This window comes from Mus caroli, chromosome 7 (genome assembly GCF_900094665.2).
Source record: "Mus caroli chromosome 7, CAROLI_EIJ_v1.1, whole genome shotgun sequence".
Taxonomy (NCBI): Eukaryota; Metazoa; Chordata; class Mammalia; order Rodentia; family Muridae; genus Mus; species Mus caroli.
In genome coordinates this window covers 90,223,239-90,239,502 of record NC_034576.1, presented here as the reverse complement: position 1 = coordinate 90,239,502, position 16,264 = coordinate 90,223,239, and the positions used below count along the sequence as shown (strand labels likewise).

Sequence of the window (16,264 nt, the reverse complement as noted above, 5' to 3'; positions counted from 1 at the left end):
CTACCTAACTCTTTCTATGAGGCCACAAGTACCCTGATACCTAAATCACACACAGATTCTACAAAGAAAGAGAACTTCAGAACTATTTCACTTTTGATTATCAATGAAAAAATACTTAGTAAAATTGTCACAAACAGAATCCAAGAACACATCAAAACCATCAAAACCATCATTCGCCATGGTCAAGTAAGCTCCACCCCATGGATGCAGCAATGGTTCAATATATGAAAAGCTATCAATGAAATCCACTATATAAACAAAGTGAAAGAAAAACAATCACATGATCATCTCATGATATGCTGGAAACACCTTTGAGAAAATTTAATTTCCCTTCAAGTTAAAGACATTAGAAAACTGGGGACACAGGGTACATACCTAAACATGACCAAACAATATACAGCAAGCCAATAGCCAAAATCAAATTAAGTGGAAAATAATTTGAAGTAATCCTACTAAAAGCAGGGAAAAGACAAGGTTGCCAAATCTTTCCCTATCTACTCAATATAGTACTCAAAGTTCTAGGTAAGACAATAAGACAAGGAGATCAAGGGAATACAAATTGGAAAGTCAGATGTCAAAATATCACTATTCACAGATAATATGATACTAGACATTAGTGACTCTCAAAATTCTACCAGAGAGCTACTATAGCTGATGAACAACTTCAGCAAAGTGGCTGGACATAAAATTGACTCTAATGAATCAGTACCTATGAAATCCTTTGTACCTATGAAAAAAGGGCAGAGAAAGAAATTAGGGAAACAACATCCTTCACAATAGACACAAATAATATAAAATATAATAAATAGTAATAATAATATGGAAATGATTAAGATTATATGGGGTGTTCACTTAAAGCAAGAAGTATTTAAAGCATTTAGCATATAGTATTGAAGGTAGGGTGGCTCAAGTATTTAATCTCAGCACTCAAGAGACAGAGGCAGGTGGGTCTTTCAGTTTGAATCCAATTTGGTCTACAGAGTGAGTTCGAGGCAAGTTAGAGGAACACAGAGAAATCCTGTGCTAAAACACCACAAAAATCAAAAATTCAAACCAAAACAAAACCCTCAAAAGAAAAGATCAAACAAATAAATAAAATACCTTACACATAGTATAATCCCTGATGAATAAAGATATTCTGTATGTTACTAATATTACTTTATTATTATTGATGATAATAAAAGTTTGGCTCAAAATACATTTCACATAATTGAACTTAAAATTACTGAAGAAGAAATGATAATTTCTAGAAACAGAATACAGACTGCACAGAAGAGAAAGGAGGATTATCTAGCAAATAATGTTTAAACCTGAGAAAGGTTATCTGAGGACTTGAGAGATATTACCCAATGTTATCATTTGAGCCACGCTTAGGCAGCCAGTTGGAACTGAGAGTGCACTGAGATACAGATTTTTCTGTCCAAACAATTAAGATTGTTTTTTGGCAGTAAAGTCAAAAAACTATTCTGACTTCTGTCATAAATAATATTCCTCCTTATAAGCAGTGGATGCTAGATGCTACTGCTCATAGAACTTAATCCTTGTGCAAACAAAGTGGATGTAAGTTCTTCCTGTACTTTTTCAATTATTTGTACACATACTAAACCTTCCAGAGCTACTGGCTCATATTTGGGGGCTTGATTGTCCAATATAATGTATAATAAAAATCATGTCAAATATTCTGAAATATTTAGCATATCTGAGCTGTTTTTATAAGAATAGGATTATAAATATAAACATCCAGATATATCATAAACCAACATCTCTTCAGACATAACTGGACAATGAAGCTTGTTACGGCCACCTCATCTTCTAACTCTAAATCCACGCATACTTTGCAGTAAGTGTACTTTCCTTTAAGTCATCCATTTTGTTCTCATCTATTCACACTTTGGGAACATTCACAGAACAATGTCTGCACTTGAATTCTGAAGATGGAATGGATGTTCCTGGTTTTGGCAATGGGTCTTATGAGAGTTCATAAATTTAAAAAATGTAAGTAACTTTGTTATATTTTAGAACAATGATCCCCAGATCTATTTTGTAAAGAGTCAATTGCCATACATTACAGGTGAGATCCTAATTAGTCAGTTTAGGTTACTCGGGATTTGTAAAAGTCCCAAACAACAATAACGTTTCACCTTCCCTGCATCAATTTCTGCCAGTATCTTGACCATTCCCTTCTCAATATCCACAAACATCTCTTACTTACTTAGGGTAATTTCTAGAGTGAATGAAGGGCAGAATCTCAGAGTCTTGACTTGATGGAGGCAGTAGCAAATCTCGGAATCGTTCTGCCAAAAGAAATAAAATATCAACTGTGAAAAAATAAGTAATGAGAGTAATGTCAAAATAGGGTTTGTTATTATCCTTATTGTCTGCATACATTTTTTTAAACAAAATAACATAATCACTGAAAATATTTCAAAAAGAATATTCTTTGATATGGACTTGAGAAAACAGTTATATGACATTAAATACTAAGAGTTCTACAGTGTTATTAATTTGGGCAACATAAGTTGCAAAAAAAAATACATTTGTAGCTCTTGTGTAAGGTGGCAGGCATTTGTCAGAAATTAGTGATGCAAGATCAATGTAAAGACCAAACTTCTTGTTGCATGCCACTTGATGATGCAGATCTGACAGGGGAAAGTGATTCAGAGCTCTCTTTGATATGTGAACTTTGCATTGACTGTTGCCAAATGTTTTCATTCTATGTCCTGCAGCAACATTCACATGTGATTTAGAAAGCAAGTAGGAGTGTACCAATAGCACTATTTTAAAAATAACCATAAAGAGAAATATCTACAATTCTCATAAACATGAGCATGGCCAACCTGTGCTTTATCCATATAATAGACTACTTACAAATTAAAGGGAAACTGAATGCTTTCAAATATAACTAGGAATGGAAACACATCAATGTACACTTGAGGGTGGAAATTCTCAAAATAATTTCATTGAGATAGAAAGCAATGAAGGCATGCATGGGTTCAGCACAGTATATATAAATCCAAACACAGCAGTGAGAACAGGAATGGTACTGTCAATAATACTTCATTGTAACTTCTGGGAAGTGGTAGAATGATTTAGTAAAAGAAGCAACAAGAGGATTGTAAGACATTGTTAATACTTTCTATGCATTAACTGTATTATGATGAAATGTTCTAATTCTATTATTGTGGTGACTAAATAAATGAGTTTCGAGGAATCAAATGAAGAGAGTAGGTCACAGACCTAAGCAGAATGGCCACGAAGTAATACTGAACAAGGCATAGAGTTTACTTTCATGAATAAGAATCATTTCACTGGTTTCCATACTAATTTTGTTTTTTGTCACTCAGACAGTCTTTAAAACACAACTGGGCATAGTGAAGTAGCATCTAAGAATGGTGTGAGGTTTTCTTGTTCTATTTTGAAGTGTGGAGTTCCAAAGCTGTGACACATATTTCTCCTTTAATTTGAATCCACATTTTTGAAAAATTAACCAATATCAACATCTGTTACATTGTTATTTTTAATCTATGAAGTCCAATAAATGAATAAATAATTTGTTCCAATAAAATGAATGTCAACTACTTTTGAAATTTCTATGTTTTCTTCTTTCAAATTTATTTTTTATTATTTGTGATTATAATGACACCATCTAGACTTTTCTTTCCCCTACATAGGAGGCTTTTCCCTGCAAAACCTCCTACAAACACCTTTTTGCTCCCTTTCAAATTAATGGCCTCTATTTTTGATAATACATGATCTTACCTTTAAGTTTGCAAGATTAGTTGGCAATGTTTACCCAATCAAATCATTTTAACCACTTAGTCCTTTTCCAAAATAGACCCTGAAAATAAAACTTAAGCCCAAAAGAAATCAAGAACTTTATGCATCATGTAAAAGTAAGTTTTGCCCAAAATATATAGCAGATATTCTTGGGAGCTAAATGTACAAATTGAAATTTGGAGAATGATTTCCAAACTTGCTTAAAAGCAGGCAACAATGTGAATTCTTAATTCATATAATTGTGCTTTCATACACAATTATCCAGGGATGGGTTTGCCTCTTTTTATATATGCCCCAAATTTTCATTACAAAGCCATGGTGGAAAATCTCTGAGTATAACATTATAGAAAAATAAGAATATATACACATATAAACATAGTAAATGTGAAGGACAGTAAGTGAACATTTTTAAAACTCCTTCAGCTGTCACGTAGGACTGTTAAGCAAAGTATACAGACACACAAGAAATATGAAGTACTTTGTAATTTTTTCTTCTTAAAATGTTATTATTAATATATGAGTAACTCCCTAAACATGATCAGTTAGGCTTTTCCTATTACAGTTTAATCACTGTTTATATGTTTGTCCTTTATGAAAATAAAGATCAGTTATAGGTATGTGTAGGTTTCAGCCTCTAAGATTCCTGCCAACAATTACTTCAGCTGCCATCTCATTCTTCATAGGATTCTGGAGAAAACATAACTTGATTTTTCATTTGCTGAGAACGAAGAGTAAAATGCTACTCCTAGTGGTTTCTCAGATGTCACATAATTTCTGTAGAAAACAGTAGCTTTCCAGCACTGGTGCTCAAGTCTTTCACAGGGCATCTTAAAGGAAGATGTTAAAGCAACTGACAAGAACCAAGGGACTTACAACGATGCTGTGATGAGCTGACTAATGAGGTAGAGATGTCTGGATGTGATTTCGCACCAGTAGGGGATTCCTTAATTGACACAAGCTATTATAGACTTTCACCTTCTTTTTATTTCTCTCAAACTCAATCAATAACACAAGCCTAGAGGACATTCTATACATAATTACATTAATAGGTGCAACATAGACAATAATTTATTATACAAAATAGCTAGTTATTAAAGAAGAAAATAGGAAAAATACTTTTTCACAATTTAGAATGATTTGATTTTTGTTACATTTGCTATGACCCAGTTTCGTGTCACCTTTTTTTGGGGGGGAGCGGGGTTATCAATCTTCCAATTATTGGAAACGTGAAGTTATACTAACCAGAATAGGCATTTATGTCATGACAATAAAGAACATGGGAATCTATTTATGTTGTGAGAAAGGAATGAAATCTTCCTATCTGTACAAAGAAAAAATGATTTATGAAAAAAATGACACTAATGAACTCTATTCTGTTATAACCTAAGTGTCTCTTGACCACCGAACTTAATTAGTTTCTTCAGTAACATCCTAGGGAGAAACTTGTTTGCTGGAGAGACCCTGTCAGACAGATTTAGGGAATTTCAAATTATTATGTTTCAGGAGGTGGCCATTTTACTCTCTGTCTGCCTCACCATTATCTCCAATATATAAATGAATGTTGCACTTATTTGGAATGATCTATGCTCATAAGTAAGGAAAAGCAATCATATAAAACATCTCTCAAGGTTGAGAGCATTGCCACAAAAGAGACATCAATTATGTTTTTATTAATACATAAAACTTTTCTCTCATTCAATATTTATATTACACCTAAGTTGTCAGTTCTTCTTTTCAAAAAGCACCCAAGTCAAATCCTTAAAGGACACTGAAGTTCCCCCATGGCACACTTGACCTAAGTTATAAAGCTACCTGGAAAAAGCAGGCATGAAAGGGAACACTTCTATTATAACACTTTAGAGCTTGAGGCAAGAAAATTACAAATAAGAGACAGCTATGGTTACACAGTGAGATACCATCTTAAAAATAAATAAGAAAATACAATTTTAAAACAGTGAAAAATAAACAGAGGATATAACAGGTAGTTTTAGAAGGTGTGTTACCAAGGAAACAGAAACTAGCTCTGGACAATATAAAATGAATTAGTAAAAATGATCCTCCCAAGATACTTATGAGATCTTACACTCATTTTATAAAATAGAAAGTACTATTTGAGTATAGATATGTGACCTTTGGTCTTTGTGTTCAGCTCAGCTGCACTGAGATACTTGTAGGATTGCTGAAATATCACTGTGTGCTCCAGGGGTCATTTCGAGAGAGGACCATGTGAGAAAATTAGAGGGTCTGTGGGGGTGTATGCACGGCTAGAGAGTGAAATATTAATGATAAATTCCCAGAAGCTGGCATTCTGCTGTAAAAGAAGTTGGATGAAAGCAGTGTTTAGACAGCCGTGAGCCATTTCTGCCTGAGTCAGTTCAAGAGTTGCTGCTGCCACAATGCTCCGGCTTCATCACCGTTTTGGTGTACCATCAACAACAGCAACTTTCCATGAAGTGTCAGCCTTGGATTGAGACTGTTGAGCTCCCTGGATTGGTTAACTTCTTAATTCACTCCTGTAGTGTCCAGACAGTAGTTATTGATTGCCTAGATCTAGGGTGTAGGCCAATTCAAAATAATTTCATTTTCAGATCCTTCAATCAATGTATCATTATCATACTCATCTCTATCTTTATCTACCTATCTATTATGTATATATGTAAATGGGTATATATGTATATATCTATTTATCTATCTATCTATCTATCATCTCTATCCTTCATGTATCATCTATCTATCTATCTATCTAGCAGCTATTGATCATTTATCAATCTCTCTATCTACCTATCACCCATCAATCATCTACCTATATCTATCTATCTATCTATCTATCTATCTATCTATCTATCTATCTATCTATCTATCTATCTATCCATCTATCTCACCTATCTAGTGTCTATATCTATGTATATTATATAGAAACACATTCTATTGGTTCTGTTTTTTATACCAGGTTATATTTTTTTCTTTTACAATGATTTTACACTAAAAGTTAAAATTATTTTATAACACTAACAAATATTTCTCTGTGCATACTTTGCAGTACTTAGACGCAAAAGATTATAACAGAAAGAATATCTAACAGGAAAGTATATCTTAAGTATTATCATGAAAACACAGAAAAAATAACATTGTTATATGGAAATGTATGCATTAGATTGCTTCTGGTGGTCATTTCACAGTATATACCAAATGTCATGTTATATACCTTGACTATATACAATTATTTTATTAAATAAATCTAAATGAAGATAAAGTCTTCCTTGTTAAAAAGAATAAAGAAAGCACCCTAAATTCATGAGAAAGCTTGTAGTCTTGATTTCCAAAGTCAGTAGAAAAGCATGAGCCAATGCTTTGGACAGCCTGATTTATGCCTATCTCCCGACATTCTGGTCAATATAGTGCTCATTTCATGTTTCTATCTTTTGATTAAATGAGGAAAAATAGTAAAAAAAAATTAGTTATGATGTTGTTGGTAGAGACATTGTCTTCATAGTCCTCTTCAAAGATTTTGTTGCTCAGCTCTGGAAAGTGCAGTCAAACAGCTATTGAGAGGCTTAATTTCCTCCTGAGTTGGCTTTCTATGCAAGGGCTCTGAAATCCCCCAGAACAGCTCACAAATGAAAAAAAAAAAAAAAAAAGCATAGATCTGTCAGCCCTATTCCAGCAGCTTTGATTATTAATCTTTACTCTAAATCTTATTATCCATGTATCTGCACTAGATTGAGACTGTACAACAGCTGTTCAACTTCTCCCTCTACCTAATAACTCCTTGTTCTTCCACTTAAGGTAGTAATCTCTAATAAGCATGTTGCATTAAGCAAACAAAATTCAGAATCAGCTTCTTTGAACACAGCTTGAAAAGATAAGGCTGTCAGGTTCCCATCTTGTTCTGAAAGAGTCTCCATGAATCTTGAATTGAAGTACTAGGTGAAAACCCATGTGCATGCCACTAAGGAGGACCACAGTCCAAAACAAACCATTTCCAATGGTCCAGATGTTCTACAAACTTCTGGATCAGACAAACAGGTGCTCATTCTTAAATTTCTATCAGACACAGATTTATTTGAACAGGTACCAGTATTTGATATGCTTTGTATTTGATAAAGCCAACTCAATGAAGTATGCTTTTATACCATGATCCCAACCATTCTGTATACCCTAGAGTCCTTGAGGATCCAGTTGAGTCCTTTCTTAATTCCTTTATTGGTCATATTAAGAATCGCAAGAGGAGAGCTGGATTTCCATGCTACAACATGTCTATTACTTAGTGAGTTACAGGTAAATTATATGAGACATAAATATACAGAAAAACACCCAGATTAGAAGTAAATGATAACTGTATTATACATACTAGTCTGTAACCTCAGAATTCCAAACATTGTTGAACATGCTGATAATTTAAAAAAGCAAGCAAGCACATGCAAGTGTGTGTGTGTGTGAGTGAAAGAGAGGGGAGTACTCTTCTGTTTCATGGTACTAAGAGACAATCTAAATATATTTGATAAGATTTCTCCTTTTCTCCCACATCAACAAAGACCATTAATCTCTAATGGAAGACAATTTAGAATTGGGCATAAGATCAATATGTAGGGGAGTTAGAGTTTTACTTCATTTTATACATTTTTTCCTTGCTCAACAAAACATGTATTGAGTAGTTATTATTTGCCATGAGCTATGAATAAAACAAATTCTCATCAAGGCAACTCTTCTGAATGAAAAATAAAGTTTAAATGAGAAAAGTATTACAAAGTCTTTATAGATGCTCCTTAAGGAGGTTTTAAATGGAATTATAAAATTACTTTAAAAGTGAAAGAACATTATTTGTAGTGACTCAAAATTTTATGGTTTTTAATTTTTTAAATTTGTTTTCTTAGGAAAAGAAATAAACACATTAATCTTAGCAAAAGAAATTACTTTGGACAATGGAATTAAAGGGCAGACACAGAGACAGCCATATCAACTGAAAAGAGATAGAATAGAAATTCCCCTTTTGAAAAGTTTGCTTAAATCCAATAACATTCTTCATTACCATGGTAACTAGTGTTGAATGACAATACTTTACATTTAAAATATTGCTTTCAAAACTGCATTCAAGGCATCCAAATTAGACTATTTTGGTTTGATCAAGAAAACCAGATACAGAGCAAAAATATCTTCTTATAGGGCCGAGACTCTGGAAACAGAACTTACAAGAAAATAGACAACAATTTTAGAAGAAAATGAGAGCTGATTGTTTGGGTATCCTAAAACTTTCTTTCCACAAATATTAAGAGCAAATGAGAGCACTATAAAAGAAAAAGGTTATTCCATCATATGTACAGCTACACAAAACAACCTTCTGTGCACACTTTCCAGAAGCCAACATAAGCATAATGCATGTATAACAAGAAGAGCTAAGGAATGAACCTGGGCAAAGGTGCAATATTCACCCTGTCTGATCATCTCTCCTGCACTACCTTCCTTTTAGAGTTTCTCAACTATATAAAAATTTATCTACCTTTATTGTTGCTTTATATAGATTTGAATTATTTATTCTAGATTTTACTTCTATGAGAAGATTTAGAGTTTGGCATCAATATTGAGCAAGGAAATGGTTAGCAATTTTCTCAAATCCTGATGGTGTAGGTGAAGAAACTAAAAATCAGCAAGGACCTGACTAACCACAGGGCAAGCGATGGAGACAAAAATCAACAAAGCAAAGCAAAATCCTTGTCTAGGGTTTTTGGTTTGTGTTTCCACTGTTTTCTTTAGAGAGAGACATGCTGCTGGCTTGCCTTCCCTCCTCCTTTTTCCATTTTCTAAGGATTATAAAGTAACAGAAAAACAGACATACCATCTACATAGGTCTACACCTGCTACATGTAAGCACTGAAGTTCTGAAAAGAGACAACGCTGTGTTAGAGAAAGAAAAACATTTCAATGGGACTTTTAAGGGAAGCAGGGATAACATTCTATTCCCTTGACACCCATTATTCTGCTTCCTACTTATTAAACTTACCATTTTAAAAAGTGAAATCCACTTTTGGAAACTATAAACAGACTTCTTGGCCTCTAAACACATCAGTGATTCACTGTCTATAACTGGTATTCTCCTAAAATATAAATTATCTTTTATTGTTGTGGAAATTATGCTATAACAACAAAAACACTGACAAAGGAAAGGAAGGAAACGCAGGCTAAAGCAAGGCAAAAGCAAATATCAGAGACTGTCTTGGATAAGCACATTACTGCAGCCGAGTTTTCTCTAACACAATCCACCTTTAAAGGAAAAAGCTATACTTAACAATTGTCACAGCCAATGCATTTTTAAACGGTGTTGGCACTGAACAAAAGAAACACCTCAGAGAGATCAAGGCTCAGCTTGATACTAATTCAGTCTCTGCTTTCAGCACAAACTCTAATACCACCTACACTCATATTCAAAAGAAAAAGGTAATTTTGTTCAGGACTCATAGAAAATACAAGGTTTTTGTGTATGGGTGTTTTTAAAGTATGCTCACTAAAACTTTAGCTATGAAAAGCAATAGCGTGCAATACATAGTCTTTTGAAATATATTAAAATCAACCCAGCAGTGAGTCTTCTATGTTAGTAAGTAGAAGACATGTTAGCCAAAGATGAAGCACATGGAATACTTCACCAGAGAAGAGCCCAAGTATATAATGCTGGGCTGTTCCAGTAGACTAAACATTTTTCCTTGGCCCCCTGATTACCCACTTTTCAACTGCCAGGACCTCTTTCACCCCATGTCTTTCATCAAGTCCTGCCCAAGATTTAAAGGCTTAACTCTGACTTTCATTCTCTGAGAAGGCTGATCACACAGTAAAAATATTTTCACTGAACTTCCTGAGCTCCCAGTTGATGGTGAGAGATTATACACATTAAAATTAGGAAATGAGGTAGAGATTCGTTATCTCCCATAGAACAGAAAAAGAAGGCTGGTTTCTTTGGCTCAGCTTTAAAATTTTTATGAAATGCTAAAAGACCCTCCACTCAACACAGTATGAGACTCAGCCTTGTTAACACAAGATTATTGTCTAATGAGCATGTATTTACCATTTCTCCCTATTCTTTTCTGAGTTTCTCTCTGGCCATAGACATTATGTATCTGTTTTATCAGGGGATCTACTTTTTCTTTTAAAGATCTTTGCATTTTATTCAGTTTTTAGCTTTTTCTGGTTATATAATTCTAACATTACTACTGATTTGTATCTAGTTTGAATATTAGCTTTGGATATTCTGTAATTTTCCGTCTTTGCAATATATATGCCTTGAATCTGTGCAAAATCAAACATCAATTCATTGATGCATAGGATGGAACAAGCAACAGTCCATTGCTCTCAGTAAGGCAGGTATATGAATGGAATAAAAGGAGTGCGAGAGAGCTTGTGCCTGGACACTGTGAAGTTAAGAAGTGCTTCTTCTCTCCTGCCTTCTTAGCTTGAAAAGAAGAGAGAGAGCTAGCTGGAAGGGGCTGGGATACTCACTTTCCCACTTCTCAGGTAAGTTATGGTCAGTAAGTTCCTATCATTGCTAAAAAATAATTTCTCCTGAAGACAAGCTACTTCGGAGAATGCTCAGTTCTTTTAAAAGCATTTACATTTTTTTCCTATCCATTGCGCAAAGACTCATATTTTTCCCTTAATTTTGTAATGAAGACCATATAAATCTTACAGACAACAATTTCACAAAAGCGTGAATCCACTGGAGAGTGGTTATGGCTGAGCCTTGTCCACATGGAATCTAACTGTTCACCAATGACAGCACATATTTTTCTACCCAGACACGGGGACCATGAACTTTGCTGATGAGTACCTGTATCAGGTACTTCTTGAATCCTATCCAGATTTGAAGGAGAGAGAGGACCTGGCCAGGCACAAAGAAATTTTTTGTTTGTTTGTTTGTTTGTTTTTGTTTTAACTAGCCTGGAAAAGTTGAAAAAAAGAAAAAAAAAACTTTGTTCTGGTTTTTATGTGCTGGTACATCAAATCCTTTTATATCTATCCAAAGGTCCATGAAAGCCAAACTTGATTATGTTTTAACTCTACAGATTTGCTTTTCTTTAACTTTTTAAATTATTTTTATTTTAATCATATGCATGTTTTGCTTGCATGTATGTCTGTGCACAGCCCGAATAGCTGTTGCATGTGCAAGCAAAACATGCAATCCTAACTGGATTCTGAAGACCCTATATTGGTAGACTTGCTTGCTTGCTCTGAATACACTTGAGTTCTACAGTTGCCAATGAAAACAAGTGCTGAGAAATGTATGATGTTATCCTACATAACTAGTACCTCCCAGAGCAGTGGCTCTAGTTACATATGTAGCATAAGATGGCCTAGTTGGCCATCAATGGGAGGAAAGGCCCTTGGTATTGCGAAGATCATATGTCCTAGTACAGAGGAATGCCAGGGCCAGGAAGTGGGAGTGGGTGGGTTGGGGAGCAGGGCAGGGGGAGCTTATAGGTGGCTTTGAGGATAGCATTTGAAATGTAAATGAAGAAAATATCTAGTAAAAATGCCTAAAAAAAGTACAACCCATATTAAGGTATCTATAGATTTCTAAGAGGATTTGAATCATAAGATGTGATCTAAAGACATTAAAGGCATGTTTGTTGAGGGTAGGGATCACATTGGGCAATGGTAAGTTCTCTGGGTGTAGGTTAGGACATGTATATTACGGGAGAGAACAAAAAAAATTTTTTTTAAAAAGGCAGTGTTGCTAATGGGCATAAAAATTAATGAAAGCAAAATAATGGAAAAGAGAGCCAGTACTTGAAGGTCAGTAGTGGTTAAAATGAAACTGGCAATTGTAGGCTCATACATTTACATGCTTAGTCCCCAGTTGATGAACTATTTGGAAAATTAGAAGGTGTGGCCTTGTTGGAGGAATTGTGCCCTTTTTGCAGAAAGTGTGTCATTGGGAGTGGGATTTGAAGTTTCAAAATCCCTTTCCAGCCCCACTGTGTTTTTCTCTCAGGTTATCACCTACAGGTCAGGATGTAAAGCTTTTAGCCAGTGCTCCAGAGCCATGCCTGTCTGCCTCCCTCCATTATGATCAAGATGTAATTGTCTGAAACTGTGAGCAAGCCCACAATTAAATGCTTTTTTTTATAAGTTGCCTTGGTCATGATGCCTTCTCCAACCAATAGAACATTAATTAAGACAAGATCATTTTACGACATGGTAGAGATAATCTGACCTTCACCCAAGAAGCAACGGGAAGGTATTGGAGTTGTAAACAACAAAAGACCCTTAAGTTGATTGATGTTTTGAATTTTCTAGACCATTGTAAAAAGAATGAATTCAAAGTGGCAGATATCATACACTTTTTTCAGAAGTGGACTGATGTCAATTAAAATCCAATTTACCACCTGCTCAACTGCTAATTTGCAACAGTGAACCATAACTGAAAAGAAATTACAATTATTCTGAATTATCATTTTTCAAATTTAGAAACACACATCTCAGAAGACTAGTTGACATAGTTCAGAGGAGCCACCAGGATTCACTCATCAATTTAATACTGTATATGATCCATTCCTTCTCAACGTTACTGCATACCTTCCCTGTCCTCATTCTTAGTGTTAGTCCTACAATTTATCTTCATTAGAGACAGGAAGAACCGGAACAAAATTACCATTTCTTTCAGCCACATCTACTAAATGACCCATTCCTCCTTTTATAAAGCAAGAAGTATATAAGTTGCCTTAGGGAAAGTTCAAGTTGGTCACATACATATTGGATCAAATCTCTTTGAGGGCAGTTTGATTTCATAACTGTAAATTTTTGTCTCTCTAGCAGTACAAATCTTGCCCTCTATACTTCATTCTGGTTATCCACATCACTTCCAGAAGTATATAAGTGTGTGCAGTTATTACAATATATGTATCCTGATGTGTGCAGTTATTACAATATATGTATCCTGACGATTTAGTTAGTTGTTCTGTCCCTAATCCATTCTAATAGTAACTTATATTTTTAACTTCATTTAAAATAAGAAATATTAAAAACATGTACTGTTGTGTTTTGGCAAATGTTCAAGAGACATGTCTAAAAAAAGCCAATGACTAAATCATTACCAAAGTGTATTTCTCACAGAAATTTGAACATTGAGGTACTTAGTCTGTTTGAACATTTGATGCTTAGTCTGTTTCCAAGATGGTATCTCTTTGCTATGCATGCATGAATTAAGACTTAAAAGGGGCAAATTTAACTCCCTGCAGCTCTTACAACAGGCCTACCAATTGTAGTGATCCATTGGCAATTAAGTCTCAGCATATAAATTATAGGGAAGGCTTCATGTAACTGTGATAACACATGTTAACTACTGTGGAATAAATGCCCCATTGTGAATGATGGGAAGTGGTCCTACTTGATTTCATTAGATAAATAACTGAGAAGAAACGCTCCCCAACTTAGGTTGAACTGAGATGAACTCTAGCATCTCTCAGGATGTCTATCTGGTTTTAAAATTATGGTCTCATGAAACTACTTCAATGTGGCTTTTATTTCAAGCATTCTACAAAAACAAAATCTTCTGAAGTTACTAGCTCAATCTTCATTTTCTGTGATTTCTTAAAAGCATCTGTTACAACTGGTCAACATCTGACCATTTTGAAGCATCTTCCTGTGATGTGTAAATGAAATGATCTTAACTCTCTTCTAGTCTAGTGGCTAGTGCTGTTTAGTTGCCATTGCTGAACATAACATGTAAGAATGTCTCAGAGTTCAGTTCTCCAGTGTAGTTCTTCTTTAACTATGAACACTTTAAGATGTGAAACAGTGCCACTTCCTAGGGTAAGTTTAGTGTAATTACTAAAACAATTTTTTTTCTCAAAATGGTTATCAGAAGTTACTGAAATTAAAATGGAGGGAAGGGGACCATTAGATATTCAGCAATGTTGTACAAAATATCATATCATACAATAATTCTCTGAAATCCTTTTAGAGAATATGTTGAAAATGTTGGCCATACATACAAATTGAAAAAATCATGTATAACTATGAAAAATGAAATGTTTTAAATTACTTTAACTTACAAATCAAATTTCTAGGATTACAACTACTTTGTAAACTGAAGGGATATTATACTTAACTGTGTCCAGAACTAAGTCAAATGATGTAGCTCATGGAATCATGGAAAACCACATTATGAGTCCTATGAACTGCATTTTTTCCTCTTTAATCTCAAAAGTTTTGTTTATGTTCAGGTTTCTCCAGGAAGAGGTCCTGATAGGTTATCCAATACCAAGGACTCATCCTAAATGTACATAATTGAATAACAGCACTAAATGAAGTCCCCAGGGTATAGGTATATAAGTATATATGTGTATACAAATAAACACATATACACATAAATCATACATGTATACATAAAACCATGTATATGTAAATGCACATATACACAAACATCTATAACTGCACAAATATATGTATATAATAGAGTCAAGAAAGTCCCAGGAAGAGATAGAAAGGAAGATTTTAGGGTGGAAATTATGTAAATACAATATTAATGCCTGAAATTTTTAAATAAAAAAATCAATAAACAAAAACAAAGTAAATACTAAAAAGGAAAGAAAGAAAATTATATTAAAGCAGAGCAGCAAGCTGGCTCAGCATGTAAAAGAGCCTGTTCCAATCAAGCCTGATAACCTGAGCAAGCAACACTGTAGAAAAAGAAAACTGAGTCCTGCAAGTTGGCCTCTGACCCCCTCACATACTCTCCAATGCACATGTGATAACACACACTTACATATAAAGTAGACCAGAAAATAAATAATAAATAAATGTAGAATAAAAATGATGAAATCACATGAAAGCATGTCCTGTATATGAAGGAAATAGGACAGGAAGTTGGAGGATACCACACATGATTAGACCATGGCTCACCGAGTCATTGAAACACACTGCTAAAAACTATTGCTCAGAAATCAAGTTTTCTATCAAGGTACTGCGGCTCACCAGCAATGTATCCAATAGTCTAAGAACTCAGGCAGAGATGGAAAACCAACTGGCACAATTTCAACTCTGTATAAAGTCCTCTTGTTTAACTAACACATCTTATAAGGCTAAAGCTGCCATACACAGTGATTTTTTTTTTTCCTTGATGGATCCTCGCAATCTCAGTTGGTAACTACTGCAGAGTCCGATGGACACAAATGAAACTGAGGATAATTGAATTAATCAACCATATGGCAGGATATAACCACCATCAAAGAACCACAGAAATTATGGTATAAGTCTATTCCCCAAAGAGTTTTATCATTTTCCTAAAATGGTTAGGATTCTCAAAATTGTTTCCCTTCCTTCCTTGTAAACTCATTCCCTTCAAATAAGTACAACCTGAAAACTACAAGGTTGATCCTATTAGGACCTAAGTAAAAATCATTCAGACAGACTTGAAAACCATACCTGTGACATGTCTGAAAGACTAATATCTCATCCTCCTATAGCCTAGAGTAGATGGTTGATAAATATTTATTAGCCA

The 16,264-nt window shown here is 34.4% G+C and overlaps 1 protein-coding gene across 2 annotated transcripts in view; it reads right to left on the bottom strand.

The window, feature by feature from the left end:
* Positions 1-16,264, bottom strand: part of Nox4 (NADPH oxidase 4) — a 146,400-nt gene that overhangs the window by 30,228 nt on the left and 99,908 nt on the right. For both annotated transcript variants that reach the window (XM_029479267.1, XM_021166295.2), the window contains exon 13: positions 2,213-2,294. In XM_029479267.1, coding sequence (XP_029335127.1) covers positions 2,213-2,294 — 82 coding nt within the window. The remainder of the gene's footprint in view (positions 1-2,212; positions 2,295-16,264) is intronic.